General features: G+C 37.0%; 1 protein-coding gene across 7 annotated transcripts in view; it reads left to right on the plus strand.

The window, feature by feature from the left end:
• Positions 1 to 22,035, plus strand: part of PTPN3 (protein tyrosine phosphatase non-receptor type 3) — a 157,904-nt gene that overhangs the window by 63,559 nt on the left and 72,310 nt on the right. For 5 of the 7 annotated variants that reach the window (XM_032442441.1, XM_015854305.2, XM_015854304.2 and 2 more), the window contains exons 2-5: positions 11,362 to 11,516; positions 20,399 to 20,506; positions 20,624 to 20,681; positions 21,702 to 21,780. In XM_032442441.1, coding sequence (XP_032298332.1) covers positions 11,362 to 11,516; positions 20,399 to 20,506; positions 20,624 to 20,681; positions 21,702 to 21,780 — 400 coding nt within the window. The remainder of the gene's footprint in view (positions 1 to 11,361; positions 11,517 to 20,398; positions 20,507 to 20,623; positions 20,682 to 21,701; positions 21,781 to 22,035) is intronic. The other 2 variants (XM_032442443.1, XM_015854307.2) reach the window with 1 other exon arrangement.

The raw sequence follows: 22,035 nt of genomic DNA on the forward strand, positions 1-22,035 counted from the left end.
TGTTTTCTGGCTCACCCAAGCCCCTGGGGCTGAGTGTGTGTGCTGACCATGGGGTACCATTTGACTTTCTGAGAGTCAAATGTTAGTTAATTTGTACAAAGGAAGAACCTGACCAAAAAAATAACTGCTGCTCTGTATGTGGTAGAGAGAAGACAGAGTATTATCTATTCCAGGGTAGTGTTTTTCAGAATGGTTTCCTTGTGGCTTGGTATGCTGTGGTCAGTAGGTGCATGTTAATCTTGTAGTGTGATGAAAAAATTACTTAACAGGGATATAAAGACGTAAATGTTTAGATTTCTTTGGTCTAAAGCATACACTGTTTAAATGCTGATGGGAAAACAGAAAGCACAAATTGTTTGCGAGCTACAACATGAACAGTCATGTGTTTACACTTTTTCTTTCCTATGTGTAGGAACTGCTCTTTTTAAAATGTGGGCAGCCTAACGTGCGGAGGCTGGACAAATTTCTAGCCATTTTTTGGTGGTCATGTTGGTTTACTCTTGCCTGTCTTCTCTGTGAAGGAAGATGTGCAACAATAGGATACAGGCAGTTCCACTGAAGGTCTTGGCAAATGGTTTGATCTTGTTAGGTGAGTGATAACGTATTGATGTGTTCCTGGGAGCTTTAAATTCTTTGCAACGGCTACAGAAAAGGAAATGTGTTTTGGTCACGTTATAATGTGACCAATAATTTTTCAGCTGATCAAACAGGGAGAAAGATCAGAAGAAGATGCTTGCAGAAAGAGTAGCAGAAAACTGTTCTTCCATGACAACTGTTTACAGAGTTCAGATGTTCTTAGGCCGCCTTTTCTCCTTAGTTTGTTTTTTCTTTCTGAAGATTTACAAAGCATCATAGTTGTGAACTGTCTGGAGAAGTTCTCCCACTGTCCCCTCCAGTTTTGCTAATCTGAATGTATAGAAGTTATGATCGAAGTATCAGGAGTTATTTTAATTTCCTCACAGTGTTTAGCTTCTGGCTTTGAGTTATGAGGCTTCTGTGATACATTTTCAAGGTCTTTCCTGTATTTTCAGAAGTAGAACATCACTCAATTCTTTCATCTAAAATAGTTTTATGAGGCTTCAAAATTTGCAGAACATCTGTCACTTTGAGCAGTCTTGGAAGTTAAATTTGAGTACAACTCTATTCTAAAGATTATTTTTTTCTCCATACTTAAAGTTCTAAGTTAAGTTGTCAGATTTAAGATCCCTCTGAAAGATAGCCTGTTAATTTTTTTTGCTTGTAGTGGTGTCCTTCCTTCTTTTAAAAGAGGAATTGCTGTGGTTAGGTTATTCTCCCATCTTTTTCAGTAGTATTCTGTGGTTAGCTGCACAATTTCCACTGCTTTGCTCTAGATCCGTTTGGGGACCTTTTGTGGCTGTAAGCTTTATAGCATAGGAAGTCTTCTGTCATGCTTGAGGCAATGTATTTTAAAAGCTTGTGGCAGAACATGGATTGTGATGTGTGAAGCATGAATGTATAGGAAGCAGTTCCATGAAGTCTGGAGGCAAAGTCTGGTTGCAGAAACGTAATTCATAGTGATTCTGAATGTCTTGTGCTCCTTAACACTGTTTTTTGTTTTTTGGTTTTAGTCTGGACATCCTCCAGTAGGAATGCTTTCTTCCAAAAACAAAACAACAAACCAACCCTCCAAGTTTGAATGGAATACAGTCCTATACTGTGTTAAGAAACAAAATTCATAATGATCAGCAATAGCAAATCCTGGAGAGTGGTGCAAAGCTTTGATTTGGGTTTGTCTAGGGATCAAGAGCACTGCTTAAAATCTGGCATGTAATTAAAAATGACTCAACCTGTTTGAGTTTCTCTGCTTAGTACCGTTTTCAGCAGAAAAATTCTGTCATCAGTCTTGGCTGCTGCTTGCCTGGGTCCGAGGTTTGTGAAAACAACAGAAACTGTTTTAGCTAACAGCTGGGCAGCGTTATAAATATTGAACAGTACTGAATGGCATCTGTGCAGTTTTGTTTTTCGTTTTGGTGGGTCTTCTGAAGCTTCTAAGGCAGGAACTCTGCCAGGCTTTGCATGCTGCATGGTGCATTGATGTTCTGAGACTGCTCCTTATTTGCTGTTTACTTTGCATCCCACTGTTGTCAAGTGACAGTTAGATTTCATACAGTATTATGAAGCAGTGTGTTTGATCCTGAACTGTGCCCGTTCAAGAACAATCTCAGTCATCTGTAAATTCGGGCTGTTTCTCTGGTGCTGTAGCAATACATTGGGGAACTTCACGACCCATTTAATGCTCTCTTTAAAAGTGGAGTTAGCTTTATGTGGCATTTGTACTATTTTTATTGCGATTAATGCTTTTGTCCTCCTCCTCTTCTCCCATTGGGCTTTCAGTTGGTTGACGGTCACTGCTGCCGTCAGAATTCATTAGCAGATTTCAGCTGTGTTTGGTTCTTTCATTTATACTGTAGCATTTAACAGCGCTGTAGGTAGCTGCAAGCTCTTAAGTTCATTCACCAGCCAGTTACCTGCAGCGTGCTGCCTGCTCTTAAATTTGTATTACAAATATATGCTTGGGCAATTGTAGAGCAGTTGTCATCCATGTTCAATTTGGAGAAAATAAGCTTGTTCACAAAAAGCCTTTGGTGACATCAGAAATAAAACCAGACCTTTAGATATTGGATCTGCTGTTCTGTTTTTCTCTCTACAGCCTTGTTTCTCCTGCCTTTTTTGTTTTTTCTTTTAAAGAGCAACTTCATTTCATTTTTCTGTAAGCAAAAGTGCTGAAATGTAATGTACAATAACGTCATTCCTACTGAAAAGAATGATGCTTGTAACCTCGTTATGTGTCATTGGAAGCTTTGTCAGGAAAATGTATTAATCAGAGGGAATAGTTGTGGAAAGAAGTCCTTTACTGAGCTGTGTAGTGTATAGAAAAACTATTCTGAGTGTGCAGTTGAGATGCAAGGAAAGTTTTTACTCATTTTTGTTATTTAACGTATATGTAATAGTCAACATAGTAAGGGATATTAGCTGCAAATTGTATGTAGGCATTTTTATGTTTTTTTGTACTGTAAGAGATGTTGACACCAGCAAGCTTCATGGATAGAGCAGTATTTATGAGAATATACCCCAGTTTATGTTGAGTATTTTCCCTTTGTTTTTAAAAACCAGTAAAATAGATCTGAGATTTCTCAACTAGTTTCACTGTATGCATTTATGAGTGTGGTATTTCCCATTTAAAACTATTCTTGGATATCTCTGTTATACCTACAAGAGAGCTTTCAGATATTTGTGTTTATGCATTCCTTCCTGAATCTGTAATGCAAATGATTAAAATTTTGCTTTATTATCACGACAGTAGTTGGCAGTAGAACTGTTATGATGGCTCTCATTTGTCATGCAGTACGTTTGTGAAATGTAGTTTATTGCCCACTAACAGAAAGTCCTTGTATTTCAACTTAAATGTTTTGATCAATTTGACACCTGAATTTTCAGAATATTTCAGTAGCTTTTCTCTGTAAAGTTCAGTGGTGAGTTCTTTTGTTTTTGAAGATTTTAAGGCATAAATTATTTATTGTATTTAACCAAATAGCATTATTTGGTTACCTGCTTAATGTGGCTGTCAGTGCAGCTTCATATTTTGCAGCGTGGCAGTAAGAAGATTTCTCTTTGTATATTCTGATGTATCTTGAGCTGTTTATGAGAAGTGTTTATAGTTGGGCACTGCAATGCTCAACTTCCAATCAAACTGAGCTTTTTTATTCTTCCAGTTTTCAGAATTGTTAATGTAAGGTAAAATTGAGCTAAGGAGTGTAAACTTCTATTTTCACTCTGCAGTTGCTAGTTGAATTCGTAAGTATTGATTGTAGCCCCAGAAGGCATTATTTAGGAAATAAAGTAGTGGTAGGTCTTGCTTTCTTCTGTGAGCCAGTTATCTTCTAAGCTGCCATAGTGTTTCAAGTAGAAGCAGGCTATAGAGGAAGCTATCGAGTTCCTGAATTCTCCAGTTCCCGTGGTGCAGGAAATGGAGCAATGAACCATTACTGAAGTGAGCACAATGTTTTCAGGTGTTATTTTATACATGCGTTTTAAAGTAAACAAGGCCTCTCTTCTGAGCAGTAAAAACTACTGAAAATTTGAAAGCATTACAAGTGTTTATCCTCACCTGTATTTTTACAATACTTGGATTGCACAGGGAGAAGGGCTCTGCTATTACTTCAATTGTTTTTTTCCTCCTGTTTGTATTTTCCCCCCATTGACTCACTCTAACAGTATCGCTTAGGTACTGCTAATCCAGAACCTAAGGTCTGATTGTGATGTTTCACATTGTGTCAGGTGGTGTGTTTGTTCAGTGACTTAACCACAGCTCAGTATCGTTCAGTGACTTAACCACACAGTTCAGTTCTATGTAGGTAAAGTAGCATTAGTGAGATTGGTTGTGCGGACCTGAAGCTTGAATGGTCATTGGTACAAGTTGGTTTGATCCTTTGTGAATGTGACCAATGTGTTTTCTGTAGCAGTTGAGTTAAATGATGCTTAAGAATGGGAGTACTGACATTGATGGTCAGTATTGTTTTTCCACCAGTGAGCTCTTCTAGAATCTTGTTGCCTTTAGGTTATCTAATTTCAAGATAAGTTTTCAGATAAGCAGTCTTGCTGCTGGACATGTTGCAGAGCGGCTGTGGTAATTCTATACCCACCACACTCCCCTCACGTAAAGAACTTCTAAAAGTACCTTGCGTTCTCCTCTTTGAGTGAATGCACTGACCTCTTCAACAAGCTTTATATCAATAGAAATCATCCATCACTTGCTATAAATATTTATTCTCTCTTTGGGCACTTGATCTATCCTTACTTGCATTGTTTCCAGACCCTATGTTTTAGCAAATGATGGTTGTTTTTTAGAGTCATGTCTGTTTAGCTCCCATCCAGATGTGTAAGTACCAAGCAGTAGAGCAAAGTTTAGACTTGATGGTTTGCGGTGCTGTGTGGTCTATCTGCACTAGCTTTCACACTAGCTGTGTGGTCTATCTGCACTAGTGCAATGCCAGGATTAACACTGAGGAATGTCTACTCTCCCACTCCTCTCTTCCAGTCCAGCTTAGACATTTGTGTGCCTTCATACTGATTCTGGAATTCAGTACAGCTTGATTTCTCTCAAAGATTCTGGCAATACAAGTTTACCTGAAATATGTTATAGCTGAGGGTTTAAATGAAGTCTCAGGAAGACTTGCAAAACACTTTGTAAGTCCTATGTATTAGTTAAACATGTAGCATCTTGCAGTGATGTGAGAATTTTTACAATGTACTAGTATGTATGTGCTAGATCCTCTTCTTTGAGGCAGTGATTACTGGTGAGTACCTTATTTCTAGGTACGGGAGCAATCCAGTTTGTCTGCTTACCTAATAACCTTTAAAATAACGTTATGTTCCAATTTTAAAGAGTTGCCACAGAAGAGAATATTCAAAATAGTGGTTTCTTTTTTGTTTTTTTAAATCAAGGCTTTTTTTTTTTTTTTTTTCCCTTGTAACTGTCTACACTGAAATTTAAGTGTCTTTAAGTTTATTCTAAATAAGCAAACAAAGGTACAGTCACATATACAGTCTACCGTGAAGGCTTACTTTGTGAATGAGCTCCAACTTACTGAGTTAGCAGATGAAGAAGAGGTGACATTATACTTTACCAAAGATGACCTTTTCTTTAATGTTGAATTGTCAATATGTGTGGAAAACATACTATGACATAATTGATTTAATGCTATTTGTGAAGTTAAAACTTAAAAAACTCTGTGCTTATAATGTTGTTGATTTCTTCTTCTTATTATTATTACTTTCTTACTGAATGGGCTCAGTTTTTCCAACCGATCCCAGGCTGTAAAATCTATTTTTTGGTAAAAGTTAAGGTAACTAAAATGTCTGAATCTTTGTTCCTGCCACTTTTGAAAACTTTCTCAAAATACTTCTAGCTGTTTATATAACAGGTAAAGAACTTTGCTGTCTTGGAATGTGTCACAGATTTTGCCCCCAAAACAAGTACGTATTAGAATGCTGAATCTGTTTGCCTGTTATGTTGTTTAAAAGAAACTTCTATTATGATGAAATTGCTATGTGTCTTAGGGATTATATTTGGAGAACTTGCAGCTACTGCTTTGGAGATGTGGGTATTAACTTTTATTTAGGTTCTAAGTAAGAAGATTCTGCAGCACTGAATTCTCTAATGCTTTATATCTTAATCTGAAGGTAGTTTTATACCATAAGCTTTAATGTTTCTTCATCGAAAGCTCTTGTGCTTTTTGTATTTCATAGCTGTTCTGTATTTATAGTTGATTTTTTTTCTAGTGATGCAGTTTTTACCACCTGTTACTAATGGCTTCCCAGATTCCTTTCTGTGTGTGACTTTTGAGCAGTATATCAGGCTACGTTTGTGAGAAATAGCTATGGATAAGGAGTTAGTGATAACCTGTGTGTGTTACTCAGAATGAAGCTTATCTTTTTACTTTGCTTCTGGCTTTAGAAATGCCTGTTAATTTGAATGAAAACTTGCAAATATTATATTGTGGTTAAATATTATGTGGGATTTTCCTATGAAGCATTAGAGCTGCATTTTATGTTAACTGTGAGACATCTGCTTTCATACTGGTAATGTAGAAAAGGAGAGTCATCTCTGTAGAAGGTGAAAACAGAAGCTAGTTTTCATGGATGCTGGGTTAAACTTCAGTCTTCTGTTCACCAAAGCTGGCTTAATAATCTAACCCTCATTAAAAAGCACTGATGATAGATGTGGCTACAAGATGTGTAAATAGTACTTAAATGCGTGGAAGGAAGAGTCAGAATGTGGTTTACAAGTACTTTGGGTTTTTTGTGATGATCATTTGGGAGATCTTTTCAGCCGGCAAACAGGGAAAGCTGCTGCATGATAAAGGCTGTTTGTGTTGGTTTTTGTGGGGCTATAAACTGATAAAAAGACAGCTTAAATATGTTACCTGTCTTTGTATTCCCAGTCATGCTTTCCCTTTTTTTTTTTTCCTCCGAAGTCCGGGATGTACAAAGTGGGGTGAGGGGGTATCTGTTGTTCTTTGGAACGGTGTGGAGGTTGGGTGTTTGGTAAAGGTTCTTCACTAAATGCGGTGAGCATAAAACGGGCTCCTCAGGGCAGTGGTTATGGCACCAAACTACTGGAACTCAAAGAGCATCTTGACAACACTCTAAGACCTAAGTTTTCAGTTTTGAGTCAGCCTGTGTAAAGCCAGGAGTTTAACTTGATCCTTTTAGGTCTCTTCCAGTTCAGGATATTCTATGACTTTATTTCATATTTTTTAAGCAACAGATAGCCATAAAATGTAATCCTTACTGAAATGTTGTACAGGGCTTTGTAATTAAAATACCTCATTTTCAGTTGAGGTTACTCAGATAATGCAAGTGAATGAGTAGTGCTAACTCTTCATAGATGACATTCCTGTGCTCTGTAGTACTGGCAATTTTCACTAGAACAATACAGAACTATGGTTTTTCAGTCACAATTACAAAGAAAATACAAGAGTGCTTAGAGAACAGTCTCTTTCTGAGGAGGAGAAAAACATAAGTACACACCATTGCAGGAGTAGAAATGCTCTCCATTTATGTAATGATTTAGTGTAATGAATGATGATTGTTGTATTTTTCAGGTGTTCATAGCTGTGTGATTCTATGTAGATGGTCCTTAAGAGTATAATCAGAAAAGCTGTTCTTGATTTAATTCCTTGGCAACAAACACGCTAATGATAGTTATGCTGAGAATTGGGTCATAAGTTTCTTTACCAAGAGTTCCTAAGTGAGTTGCAAAGATATGAAACGCTGGAATGGAAAAGGCCTCTTTAAAAAGTCAGTCTTCAATACAAAAGTGAAGGAGAACACATTATTTTTGTTCTGCTTGACTGCAGCTTAATTCTTGGGGAAGCCACGTGGAACTGAACTTGTTCAGAAATGCATTTAATGCACTTGGAAAACATTAACCTCTTTCTGTAGTTAAGTTTTTTGTTCCTGTGAGCTTATTGCAAAATTTGATTACGGGATGGAGTTCTATGTGTTTGGTTTTATACTTCAGTATGAAAATGACTGTGTTTTGGAGTTGTTTATTCTGTTTTGCTTTCTGGTTTGTTTGTTTTTCTAATTATTACTCAACTTCCTGAATTTGAGATGCTTATTTTAGGAAGAGGTGTGTACTCTTTTTGATAATGTTCAAATGTATCTGGTTTTGTTCCCCTTTTTTGGGGGGAATTAGCATCCCACAGTAGCTACAGAAGGGAAGCTGGGATTTGCATTTAATGGCTGCCCTTGGCAGGTTGGGGCTGAGTGCTTCCTGTGGATGTTCAGAGCAGGGCTGCTTTTGACTGTCAGCACGGGGACCCTTTCCCTGTCCCAAAGCAGCTGCGTTGTTCCTTGAATTGCAGAATGGCTTGGGTTGAAAGGGTCTCTGAAGACCATATCATTTGAACTCCCTGTCATGGGCAGGGCTGACACATTCTGCACAGGGCCACATCCATTCTGGCCCTGCTCATCTCCAGGGACAGCTCATCCACAGCTTCTCTATCACTTAATATTGCATTGGGGTTGATAAGTCAAGCATTTCTGTAATCTAGGCCTGTTTTATTTCTCTAAATACTGCTTTTAGAACAGTTTCTGCATGGAAGAAAAGTGGAAGGGCCTGTGCTTTTGTCCTTCGTGCTAGGTACTCGCAGAGTTTGTATTGTGGCACACTGAGCTCTGACACACACAATGACTTAAACTGGTGCCTGCAGCACGATCCCTGTAAAACAAATCCTTTGGGATTTTGTGGCTCTTGTACAGGATAAATTTGAAGGACGTGGAGCTAGGAAGTAGAGGCCAGCTTTCTGTACTCTGAGCACCCAGCTGCTGGCAGATTGCTGGGCCTCGTTAAAACCTTTTGAGCTCCAGCCTGACTGATGGCTGCGCTGTCCCAGCACGCTGCCCCATATCCTGCTCTTAGGTGGGCTGCTATGCTCAGCTGGCTCTGTTCAGGGTGGCCAAGGATCTGTGCATGCTGCAGACACAGTCTGGGAGCTCCAACTGCATTAACGATGTCATCAAATTGTCTTTGGGGAGGGGAAGGAATTCTTCTTTTGCACACCCTTCTCAAATCTATCTCTCTAAAGGGTTTACCTTTCTTGTGATAAACTTCCAAGTTGAGCATCCAGCCCCACCTGTGAAGAGGTAGTATAAGAAAACAAACTAACATCAGCCTACAACTAAGCAACTCCGATTTTATGACAGGTAGCTGTGTCTGTGGGATTGTTACTATTAGCACTTGGCCAACTTCCACTGGCACTTGAAGACAGATTAACAGGTTTATGTGGTGGAAATGAATGGGTCTGATTTGTTGGAGGAGAGCCATGTAGGTTCTGTAGATGCATATTGTGTGTTCTCTTTGGTAGCACTAAAAAAATACTATTTAATCAAAAATTAAAATTTGTGAACACCTTTAACATGAAATTCCATTTATCTTTTGCTAGTATTCAACAGAAACCTGGGATTGAATTTAGGGAGTATGTTGCAGGCAGTGGGAGCAGTGGCTGAATTTTGTATAGCGGTTAATAAATATGTAGAGGAGTGAGAGGGTCAGATGGGATTTTCCCAAGAGTAAGTGAGTGTGTAAGCTTGAAGAAGCACAAGTCTTCACAGTGCAGGCTGAGCCCTGAAGGGCAGAGCATGAGGCTGCCCTCTGCTAGCTGACCAAGGTTTGCACCCGTCTAGAAAAAGCTGCTTCCTCATCTTGTGTTTGGCTCCAGGAAATAATTTTCTTCTCTTACTCATCAGTGGCCTAGCAGGTAGAGGTGTCTTTCTGCAGTGAGATTTTTCTGACCTCCGAGAGTGGAAAAGGGAGAAAAGTATGCAGTATAATTCATGTAGTCACCTTGCTTTTTGGTAAAAGACAAAGCCAGTGGTGAGTAAGTAGTTGAAAATGTAACTGTTAGGAACATGCACATTCTTAGCATTTTTGTCTCTTTGGATGCTCTTAACAGTTTAATAACTGTGTGTTTTCTTCAGCAACCACTCCTTTAATAAGACCCGGGTAAAATATATATATATAATAATATTAATGTACTATGTTTAAATGGAGATTGTACATCGAGAACAAGAACTTAAAAGTAGTAGGAGTATGTAATGTTTTATATGGAAATAATGTTCAGAATTCACTTATGGATCACCTCTTCTTTTCCTTCCTTAAAGCTACATAATAATGAGTGTTTGGAAAAGAGTAAGAAGAAAATACTGTTGATGTTCCAGGGGGAAAAAAGGCAATGGGCTAGCTGGATGTATCAGTCTTAGCAATTCAAATATAGTTTCCATTTTAGAAAGTAGCAAATTTTGAATTGAATGACCATTCCTGACCATTCACTACTTTGCTTTTTGTTGTCTTTACTACTCTAATGCTTTGTTTCTCATGGCTCATCATGTATTTCATGTTTAGGTTTTTTTGTTCGTTCATTTGTTTTACAGGGATAAGGGGAGTAGGTATGATGTTACCAAATTCTAAGGAATTTTATTTAGAAAAAATCAGTTTCTTTAGCTTTTTAAACAAAAAGTCAGCTATGTTTTAAAGTCAGGCAGAGAAGAAGGGGTATATTCCAAAATAGCCCTGACTTTGCTCCTGTCTGGCTTGGCCAGCTGTCTAGGAAACAGTCACATTATGCAAATCTTTTTGTAGCTAGCCTCTAATAAGCAAGGTATGATTCAGTAATTGGTATGGTAACTAACCTGGAAAGCTATCCTCAGCTTCGCTTGCCAGCTGGCTTTATATGTTCTGATGTTAATTGGTAAATTGATCTAGTGGAGGGAGGCTTGAAGTGTTTACAGGTCTGACTGTGTTTAATTTAGCTCTTATTTTGGTGAATAGTATATTTTTAATTAGTATTTCATATATATATATGTATAGATTTTGCATTTTTGGAAACACTATTTTCAGAGATTGTATCATTGCAGATTTTTCCCAAAAAATTTGAAAATATATTTTTGAGTTGTATTTCTTAGATGTAGATTTGTCTTCATTAATTTATGTATGGTGGGCTCTAGAATATTGACTTGCTTTTTTGGTTTTTGTTTGTTTGTTTTCAAACTAAGGCAACGGCCCGGGTCTAACTTAAGAATATATCACAGTAATAACTTATGATTCTGTTAAACACATTAGATTTGGAGTGTGGAGGCCTCAGTGCTTGTTTATGTTCTGCTTTAGAACCTGCTATTTTTACAACTGATTTTCTTGTATAAGAAGCCTTTGTTACTCTTAAGTACTTAGATTGTAATAAGGCCTTTATGTTGTTGTGGGTTTCTCAAAAGACTGTTGATGAAGCATAAGTGAACTGTAAGAACTATTACTTAATGTATTTTTTTGTTTTATAGGTTATTCAGCAATAGTTATGAACTCCCGTTTACGAGCCTTAGGTGGGAGGATAAATAACATACGGGCTTCAGAACTACCAAAAGAGAAAACCCGATCAGAGATAACCTGTAACGTTCACTTTTTGGATGGCTCAATACAAAGCTTCAAAGTCAATGTAAGTTTGGAAAATTATGCATTGGTTTTAAATCTATTAATGTTCATTTGAAAGCTGAAAATCAAATATGGAACCCGAAGGTATGGGATTTCCACAAGATATTGAAGATGTAACTTTGTCATTTCAAATTCCAGATTTACTGGTTATGAAATAGGCTGATAAGGTTATGTTTTAATTTTCTCTAATGCAACAGACTAAGGTGTCACAGAGTCTCCTCATGACTGCTGTATCTGGTGAAAGGTCTTCTGCATGATGTGGGAACAACAAAGAAATAAGTATACTGATTGTTATCAGCTATGAATAAGTAATTTGTATTTAAAGGGGACTCTATTATTAGTTCTTTTTTTTTGCAGACTGATTTTATTTCTGAACTTTATCTGTTGGATGTTTATTGAAAGAAAATGAATTTTCATGCCAAAAAGGTCTTTTTTATTTTTATTTTTTTTCATTCTAATTCTAATGATTTTTGTTTCAATACATGCAGTTAGTCTAATATTTTAGAATGCGTTTTATCCACTATAGGCTTATATGTATTTACATGTATATAGACACATGTTATCACGTGTGTGTATATATATAGATATTTATATATAAATATATATGTATATATATAAAAATAACATATTTATATAAATACAATGTGAATAGCTAACGCTCAGGAGTAGTACAGTGAGGGGTAAGTGTATAAGAGGAAGAGCAGTATGAGAATAGCAAATTTTTGTTGTTCATTTCCAGCACTCCTTGCAAGATTGCCTTATCTGTCAGTTTTGAATAGATCTAGCCTAAATGTCCCCTCATACACAAGGACTGTTGAAAAGAAGGAATTAAAACTTTTTGAAATCCCTAAAATGAATAGTAGTATATTCTTTCCAGTGAGCAAGTGTCTACATAGCTTTAGATTTAGTATTAGGTGTGAAATCTAACACTGTGCACCTGAACTTTGTGCTTTCATTTCATCCTTTGAGCAGTGAGTTCTGACAATCATCAAAACCATTATGAATCTCAGGGTTTGGCTGATGTAGCTCCCTGCCTTGAAGATACCCTCAGGGTGTCTCTGCTGATTATCTCCTTGATCCAAGGATCAGATGGGACTCCTTCGCTGCAGCTATAATGCTGAACTGCCCTGAGGTAGTACAGGACCCTTTGTTAAATAGAAGTGAGGAGCGTGGCTATCCAGGTACAATGTATACACAAAATACAAGGACTGATTTCAGGAAGATTGATGTCCTTGGAGTACTGAGCTATCATATTGATACTACGGGAGCCTACGCTTATCCATCAGGGCCCTTGTCCTTCCAGATTCCTTAACCTTGAGATCTGCCTCAGGGCAGGCTTTCCTACTTTCTGATTGGATCTATCTCTGAAAAGGATTAGAAGCAAGCTGCGGGAAATTCATATTTGAGTTCTGCTTACATTAACAGGAAAATTCAGCTTGCTAAAATTTGTGTTCCTGTGTCTTTTTTTTGTGGCCAAGACCATTTGTTTTTGTTTCTGTGAACAGTGAACTTCAGTCTATCAGTGGAAAACAAATGCTGGCATTTTTTCGGGGCTGGTTTGTGAGCTAAGGGTATTTGACTGATTTACAAAAACTCTTTGTTTGGATGTATGTTACACTTTAAAGTAATATTGGATTGATATTCATATACATGTACATATGCTTTGCATTTTTAGACTAGATTGTTTTCACTATGAGGATAAAAGTTGAATGGAGAAAGGCAGAATGCTGAATGCTTGGCCTTCTTTCATGCTGAATGGGAATAAAGGCTCTTCCAATTCTATTGACCGCAACTGTCATGCAGCAGTTATCTGAACACAGAATTCTTACAGCAAGAGGATTTATTTCCCAAGCATAGGAACTTTATTGAGAAAAATGGGGGGGGGGGAGAGGGGAATAGATCAAGAGTAGAATTAGCTCAAAAGAAATTTTCTTTGAGTTTATGCAAATGTATATTCCAAGATTTTGACTGGAACTACACAGATGCTTAATACTGATGAATTTGAAGTGAATTTAAATTTAATACAAAGATGATGGATTAAATAGTCTGTCAACCTACTGACACAGTGAAGGGAGGAATGTATGTGCTTTGGAATTTTGAACTAATAGTGATGTCTTTAAAATGATGGTACAATACTCATGAGATCACCAAATATTGAACCTTCTGGAGAACGGGGAGAATAGAAATGGGACTTTTTCTCTTCCTTCTGTAGCAGCTGGATCATTCTACAGTCCCTGAACTTCAGTTTCCTCCAACTTTGTTAGCAAACTGTGTAGGCTTGGAAGACTTTTAAAATGGTAAATGTAGGCAACTCTGTCATTCTCCTACATGGAACTTTCTTTTCCAAGTAATTGTATCTGTAGTAATCTGAACAAAAACTAACAATCCTAAAATGGAGCAGTGGAAGGAGGTAGATTATTTTTGCTTGTGGAAATAACCCAAGGGACTTCCCCTCTTCTGAGAGATCTGAACATTGCTGCTAAATTGATTCCTGTGAATTTGTTCTTGTTAAGCTCATATATTAAGGAATGCTGTTAGTTTGGCAGGTGAAAAGTAAGATTTAATTTCAAGGGAGCTGTGTTTTTTTTTTTCCCCTGAATTTTGACTTGAGCCTAGTACTGGAAGTAGCATTTCTTGCTATTGTTCACTGTTTTTTATGTTAAACAACTTACAGTTTTGATGAATGCAAAGTTTATATTGAGGGTCTCACAAAGAATTAGTATCACTTGTGATTCTCTAGGTCATTGTTATCAAGAAAATATTCTCCGGAGTACAGAGACAGACTACCTCTTTGCTTACAGTTCAAACAGAGATATATGTTAACCTTATCAGCCTGAAGTGGCCTGCTTTGTTTTTCCTATATCATGTATTTCACTATTTAACGTGTCTTATGTCCATCCAAAGAATGGAAGGTGTATGTAGGCTAAAACTTCTAAACATTATTTTAAAAAAACACTTGAGCCCAAGACTTGATTATACTTGGCATGGAATTTAGTATTAATTATATTCAAGTTTCTTTGGAAACTTTCTAATATATGTTAGTTGTTTGAATGTTGTGATAAGGTGAATTTATTTGTCTCGGAAGTTAACTCTCTCATCATTCTAATAAATACAGAATGTAACCATGAATCATGTCTAGGTATGTTTAATTGGTGTATATTGAGCAGTAATGCAGATTTATTTGCAACTTTTGATATAAACATATAGGAGTTTTCTGCTATTTTTGTACTTTGACTCATTTACCAAGAATGACCCCTTGAGATGTATGCATCTCAATTTCTAGCAAACTGATCTTTGTGGAAGGCCTAAAACTTTGTCAGATAATTTCTATACTGTATTATCTTTTTGAAGCATAGTCAGCATTTGTCATTAGTATCTCTGTTTTTTTTTTGCTTTTAAACTGCTTGGCTTCCTTCTTTACATACACTTTCCTTTGAGAAATAAAAGGATTCGGCTGTAATAATGAGAAGTCATATGAATGTCTTTGTGCATTTTTTTTTTTCCCCACACCATCTCAGTGAAGCTCCTTCATTTGTTTAAAAAGGAATATGCTTGTTACAGTTACCACCAACAGTTACTGTTTGTATGTTTAAAACAACAAGCAGAGATTTTCTTTAAGATTCTTTTTAATTGTTATATGCATTATGACTTTAAACTGCTCATAGTAAAATGGGCTGATGAAGGCACTAGGAAAACCCACTAGGTTTTCCTGCTGGTCCTTGTTGGATAATACAGGAGAAGTTGGTACCAATCTGCATCTCTGTATGTTGAAAGAACTGCTGTATGAAATTTCAGACTGGCAGCAAATATTTAGTTGTATTTTGAGACAGATCAGGATACTCTATGATTGGAAAACAATAAGATGGCATGAAACTTGATGATGACTGAAGGCAGCAAGAAAGTGATCTGGCCTACTGCGGTCTTCTTAGTCTGTTCCCTTCTTGGGGCCTGACTTCATAAGAAATGCTAGAGGAAAGAATTGGCATAGAGGAGGATTTTCCAAAGTTAGATCTGGATAACTAACCTCGTATATGTATTTATTAAGTTGTTATTATAAGCAGGAAGTGCAGTGGGTCAATATTCGTTAGGCTTAGATAACAATTTTGTGTGACTTTGTATAGGATGATACTGAGTTGTGATATGTGGAATCTAGCAGATTTGCAGGATGGACAGGGAATTGACTCAAGGTGCCAAGAGTTCCTGCTGAGAAAAGATAGATGACTGGACATTAGTGGCAGAGTTCCTGACTGGAAAATTTCATTAAGGTGCTATTTAATTTTTTAGTGAATTAAAAAGTGCTAATTCTGAGGCAGAGTTAGTAATAAAAAAGATTCAAGGGTGTGATGTAGCAGATGGAATTCCACAAACAAGGGAAAATCTGTGCTTTAAACTAAAAGCTTTCCTAAGTAGTAGTGCTGAGGGTGGTTGTTAGTTTTGTTTTTTCTTCGTAGTTTTGTTTTCAGTACTAAAGAATAGAGGAGGAAGTCACTGGTGGCTTGATCTACTGGTATTGTGGCTGTTAATGAGGTGAGTGCTACTTTACATCAGGCAGGAATTTTGAGCTATGGTCAAGGAAATATTAGCAGTGTTAGTCTTGGCACTGGGGTCAGACTCTGTGGAAAGTCACGTGCACAGTCACAAGCAGACAAAAGAGTCAAGTTCCAGCTTGGGCAGACATGGAAGGAACAGCTAGGATGCTCTGCAGAAGTCTGGTTCTGAAGAAAGAACAGGGTCTTTTGTTTATTCCTGTTAAACAAAATATTACAATCTCTGAATAAGAAAATTAGGTAGGTAGATTATTTCCAGCAAGTAGAAAGAGAATTGTTAACAGAACAAGTGTGAACTTTAGAAGAAACTGTAGCAGTTTGTTCTAGTTCTTAGGCATATAGAGACCAATGGACCCAGGCTGTTTGGTGATAAGTGGCTGTTTAAAGGCCTAAGTCAAGAAGGGAGGGCCTCAGACAACACGTGAGGAATGCTGAATGTTGTCTGAAGTGACACGGAATTTGTAAAAGTGTAGGAAGTGCTTAAATGTGACATAGTCATGGGGGATAGAACATGGGGCAAAGCTCTTGTGAAGGAGGACAGGGATAAGTGTTGCTCTGTCTGCTTCAGGTGCTGCTTTGTACCCCTTTATAGAAATTAACAAACTGAAAAGGATTACTTGCATATTTACTCTTCCACTTCGAAGAACTAACAGTCTTCATTTTCACTGGGTTTATGGTTCTGAGGGCCTTTGATCATACAAGCTGATGGGAAGTACTTGATATTAAAACTAGTGAAGGGGATCTTTAATTTCTAGTAAGCAATAAGATTTTGAACTTGACTAATAATTTCCTGCTGTAATTAAAGAGCTCATACTGTAGCACAGGCAGACAATACTAAATATAATCTGTGACAGCTTTAAATATTAATTTTGATGTATCCAACATAAGGTGAAAGCAATTTCAGGACAGACTGAAATTGATCTGAATGATGTATAGCTGTGAGGTGATTAACTCCTCTACAAATGCAAATTAATTCCATGAACACAAAACATTTAGTACCAGAATAAGGATTGGTGGATGTCAGAAAATTGAAATACATGGAAACTTCCTTTCAGAGCAGAAACAAGAAACTATCACAAGATAGTACTCGCTGACAATACTCGAGTGTGGAATGTGCATAAGAGTTTGTTAACTATTCAATGTTAGGATTTGTAGGGTAAAGAAGTTGGTTCTAATGTCCAGTTTATCTGAGTGGTGTTCATGTTGTTTTGCCTTCTTCCTATGGAGGAGGGGAGTAAAAATACTTTGTTATAATGTGTTTGATACTTCATAGTGTTTGAGTGCTATGTTTATTAGGACTGTCTATTGGGATGGATGTTAAAATTCAAAAGCAGAGATGTGATGACATTCTTAGCCTGCCTCACTTTGTAGCTGGATCTGAAACTTGTTTATGTGCAAAAGAGACTGAAGATTGTGCAGCATGAGCTGTGTGAGCAACTTCTAGTTATATAGAGCTGAAAAATGGTGCATCTGTTTCTTAAAAAAGAAAGGCTAAAGTAGTAGTTTTACTGGGGAAAAACAAAACAAAACCCTCAACTGCAGGAATTCTGACAACTGGAAAAGACTTTAACAGCTGGAAATGACTTTGTGTATGTGGCACAGATTTCTGAAGTCAATGCATGATCTAGGCACGGTGAAGGAGAAAATTTGTGCTTTTTATACCAGAAAGCAAGGCTTGGAGTAGAGGAAAGTGATATTATAACTGCTTGTGAAAAGAAGTGGAGAAGAGGAGGAAAAAGGAATGCTAGGCATGTAGAGGAAACTAGCAGTGGCTGAACATCTAGGGTTGGGATTCAGAATATCGGAACAGGGATCTTGCTTGGTTTTAGAGAGGAGTGAAAAGGCTTAGCATTTCATCTGTGGCATAGGAAGAGAGGTATGCTACTGAGGGAAGGTGGAGAGAAAGTGGGGATGTCAGAATTGGATTGAAGAACCAGAAATGTTTAAAATGATAGAGGAATTAGGAGGCAGTGCTGTTGAAAAGAAAGGAAATTGGGAGTGTCTGAACTTAGAGTAAATCAGCAGTATAATCCGCTCATCATAATCTTCTCTTTATTTGTAACAAAACCCCAAATTCCCAAACTCTTTTGATTGAAGTGTATGCATCATTCTAAGTAATTACTGCTGTTGGTTGCAAAATAACCATTAGTTTCTCATTTAGCTCAGTGTTAGGAGTATGCTCCAGAGATGCGTGGTCATGCTTTGGAGTTGTGTGGGCTTCATGCGATGCCTCTTGACGGTTTTTAACGTTCTGCTTCCAAGAAAAAGAACAAGCAACGTTATCAACAAAACAAACAAACAAAAACAAAGAATTCTATGGGGCTAACTCAGGAAAAGTCCGTTATTTTAGATGATCATGGTTTCTTTTGCTGTTTCCATTGGGAGGTCCTGTGTACGTGTATTGATAACTCTGTGATAAATCTCAGTCTTTGTATAAGAGCCTACCTTACTGATAATGCTGGACAGGACTGCTCTCAAAGTGCACATCATGGCCATGTGTGATGAGGAATGTTTACTCACAATGCTTTCTGCCTGAGATGCTGCAAGTTTTATACTGAACTGAAATCTGCTATTTCAGGGGGAAAAAAAAGAAAATTGGTTTTGATAGGTGCTGTAGTATGAATGTCCCAATGAGCATTAAGGGGGAAGTAGGAGAGCCTGTCAGAGGTAAAAAGGCTCATCTCATATGTAAGAGTTTAGCATTGCCTACATTTGTTCTCTTGTATGACTTTGCTCTAGAAAACTAGGCATAGCTGTTCATAGGCTGATAATTGGCTATTATTGCCTTAACTTTTGTCTGGAATCTGTTGAAGAAATAGTGAGCGATCTGATCGCAGTGGAGTTACTGGAGTTCTGTTCTAACGGTAGCAGGTACTGAGTAATATTCAATACTTTTTAATAAAATGTATGTCTTTCACTTGAATTCTTGGTTTTCTTATCTTCTAAATAGGAAAAATGTTTTTATGAGATAAGAGAAGATTATGGACTATGTTAATATTTGAAGCATTCAATTACAGTGTTGGTGCACTGTAGAAAACAAAACTTGAAAAACAAGTTAAAAAAAAAGAACAAACAGCAAAAAACACCAAACAAACAAACAAACAAAACAAACAAACAAAAAAACACCCAGAAACAGGTAAATCTGTCTTCTCAGCAGAACTTGCTTGATGTATAATAAGGTTTAGACAAAGGGAGTTGAAGTCTGTTGAGTGCTTGAGTGAGCACTCTTGCACACTGAGTAAGGCCATCCACAGAGACGTGGTCACTATAATACATACACATAAAGTCCTTTGATTTTTTTTTTTAAGCAAAGTACTTGTGTTGTGGCATGAAGAATTTTCCTCTGATGTTACTTGTGTGGACATATGCAACTTATCTCTGCTTTTAAGAATAAAATTCAGAAGATGATATGAAAATTTTTACATATATATGCATGTAAAAATTTTATATATATATATTTAATAGACAAGCTGCCAAGCAAACTGGTTTTGTTTGACTACATTTGAAGCACTGTACAGTGTTGCAATTTATGTTACATGTGAGCATATTTAAGATTGCAATCTTGTTCAGGGTTTTGTTAGTTTTTTCTTTAATAGCATTGATTAGTGTTGCTCTTTGACGGAAGCTGGTTATCAGTATTCCACAATGCAGTGGTGTGAAAATAGGCTGATTTATTTTCAGGGGAAAAAATACCATGCTTTCATGTCTTGATGTCATGTGGAATTCCCTGGTTACGCTCGTTCTTCTGGGAATGCCTGACTGGGCAGATATCTAAGGAGAGAAAGTGTTGTGGCATAGTGATAGTAAGGTCAGTGCGAATTCAAGCAGAAGTCCAGGATCTAATAGCTAGAATTACACCTTCCTCTTACCTTTTTTCTTCGTTCTTGTGTATACAAACTTTCTCATGTGGAAACAGAAAAAGCTGCTTTTGGGACGACATCAGGAGCCATAGCAGCCTCGTGTGGCTGTAAGCCATGATTGCAGTTTACTGCTCCAGCGAAGGGTATTGCTCCTAAGGACTGATTGACAGAGGGATGACCTGCATAACAGCCAATTGCTGGACTGACCTCGGTGACTTGTGTTCATACCAATTCATATTGTGAGATCTGGGATACCTAATGTGTTTTGGGAGGAAAGCCTCTCTTATTTAAAAGCAACAAGAAAAATACTCTTTTTCATAACAGAGCTCTGACAGTGTTGAGAAAGTGAACAAATGAAATAGCTGCTATTGTTATTCAGAAGCGGTTTATTTTTTCTTAAATAAAACTTATTTCACTATTTGTGTCTTGCAATGTGCATGTGTTTCACAGTTTTACTTCTAAATGTTTCTTGTTTTCAGAAACAAGACACTGGTCAGATTTTGTTGGATATGACCTATAGTCAGTTGGGTGTGACGGAAAAGGAGTATTTTGGTTTACAGCAAAATGAAACTTCAGTAGATTCACCTGTAAGTATATTAAATAATAAATGCGTGTGTATGTGTATCTACGTATGTATATATATGTACACATGCATGTAAAAGTAAACAGCCATTATTTGTAAGTATTTTTAATCCATCTAATAGTTTTTCATTTCACAGCGATGGCTTGAACCAAACAAACCTATTAGGAAACAGTTAAAAGGTAAGACTTGACTTTTATTTCTTGATTGTAACTGTATAGGTAGTTCAGCTTTTTTGTGTTCTTTTGAATAGAAGGAAAACAGCTGCTGTCACTGTATCCATATGTTGAATTTTCTTTTAGAGAAAGTTTTAGCGCTATCAGTCTTTTAAGCAGAACTTTCTGTGTTATTTTACTGCTCCCTGAGTGTTACTAGGACCTGATGAGTCGTTAACTTTGCTGTAATAGTGTTTGCAGGTGGCTTCTCAGCATTGCTGGGCATCATTGCTGTGAGTGCAGTAGTGAGTTTATGGCATCAGTAAATTCATCCTTACATGGAAGATAAGAAAACTTAATTTTCTGCTTGTTTTTAACAAGCAAAAAAGTGTATTTCCAAGTCCATATGTTGTTCTAATCTTTTTTGTTCATAAACACTTTTGAGTAGCACAGAATGTTTACCGAAAAGGAGAGCTTGGGGACAGGCCAGCCAGCATGCTACAGCATGTAAAGCTGCCTAGAGAATGTAGTGTAGTAGAACTTGAGTGACAGTGTTCCAATTTGTGTTGAAAAACTTTAGCTCTCTTTCTTATTTTTTTTAAGATCTCTTATTTTTACTGTATGCTGTGGGTTGTGAAGGAATTAGGATACAAAACATGAGAAGTTAACACTGTGAACTTCTGGTGTTTCTTTGTTTTTCTATAATAAGGAATTATCCTGATTGAGGTGCTTCATATATATTTGCTGCCTTTTCCTCTTCTAATAATTAATCAAGCAAAGCAGCAAAGATAACTAAATAGTACATTTATTTTTTTTTTTTTTTTTTTAAGTACTTAAAGGGAAAGCATTATAATATGTAAGCACATTTTCTTCTTGTGGCTGGTTAGGGGGGGATAGGAAGAGACTTATCTCAATAAGAAACCAAGATTAAAATACACAGGATTACTGTGTGATTATTTGTGTAACTTTTCTGTAAACATAAACGTAAGAAATTTGGGTGCATCTTTTTTAAGAAGAAAATTGATTTGGTGTTCTAAAATGTTTTAGGAGGTTTTCCCTGCACCTTTCGTTTTCGCGTAAGGTTTTTCATACCTGATCCTAACACACTTCAGCAAGAACAAACCAGGTAATGTCTGATGTTTGATTCCATAGCCTGAGTATGTGTAAAACCCTCATTTCCACCTCCACAACATGGCAAACTACAGTATGTTATATAATATTACATAGCATAACCTTGTGTAATTTTTTCTATTAACTATGTCTAGAATTAGCAGTTTCGTGTAATGCTCATAATAAATGAATTCCACTATAAGCAGCCCACAGTTCCAAAATACTGGTAGCACATAAGTTAGTTACAGAAATCCCTGTTTTCTTTGCTGCT

Source organism: Coturnix japonica, chromosome 2 (assembly GCF_001577835.2).
Source record: "Coturnix japonica isolate 7356 chromosome 2, Coturnix japonica 2.1, whole genome shotgun sequence".
In the NCBI taxonomy this organism is placed as follows: Eukaryota; Metazoa; Chordata; class Aves; order Galliformes; family Phasianidae; genus Coturnix; species Coturnix japonica.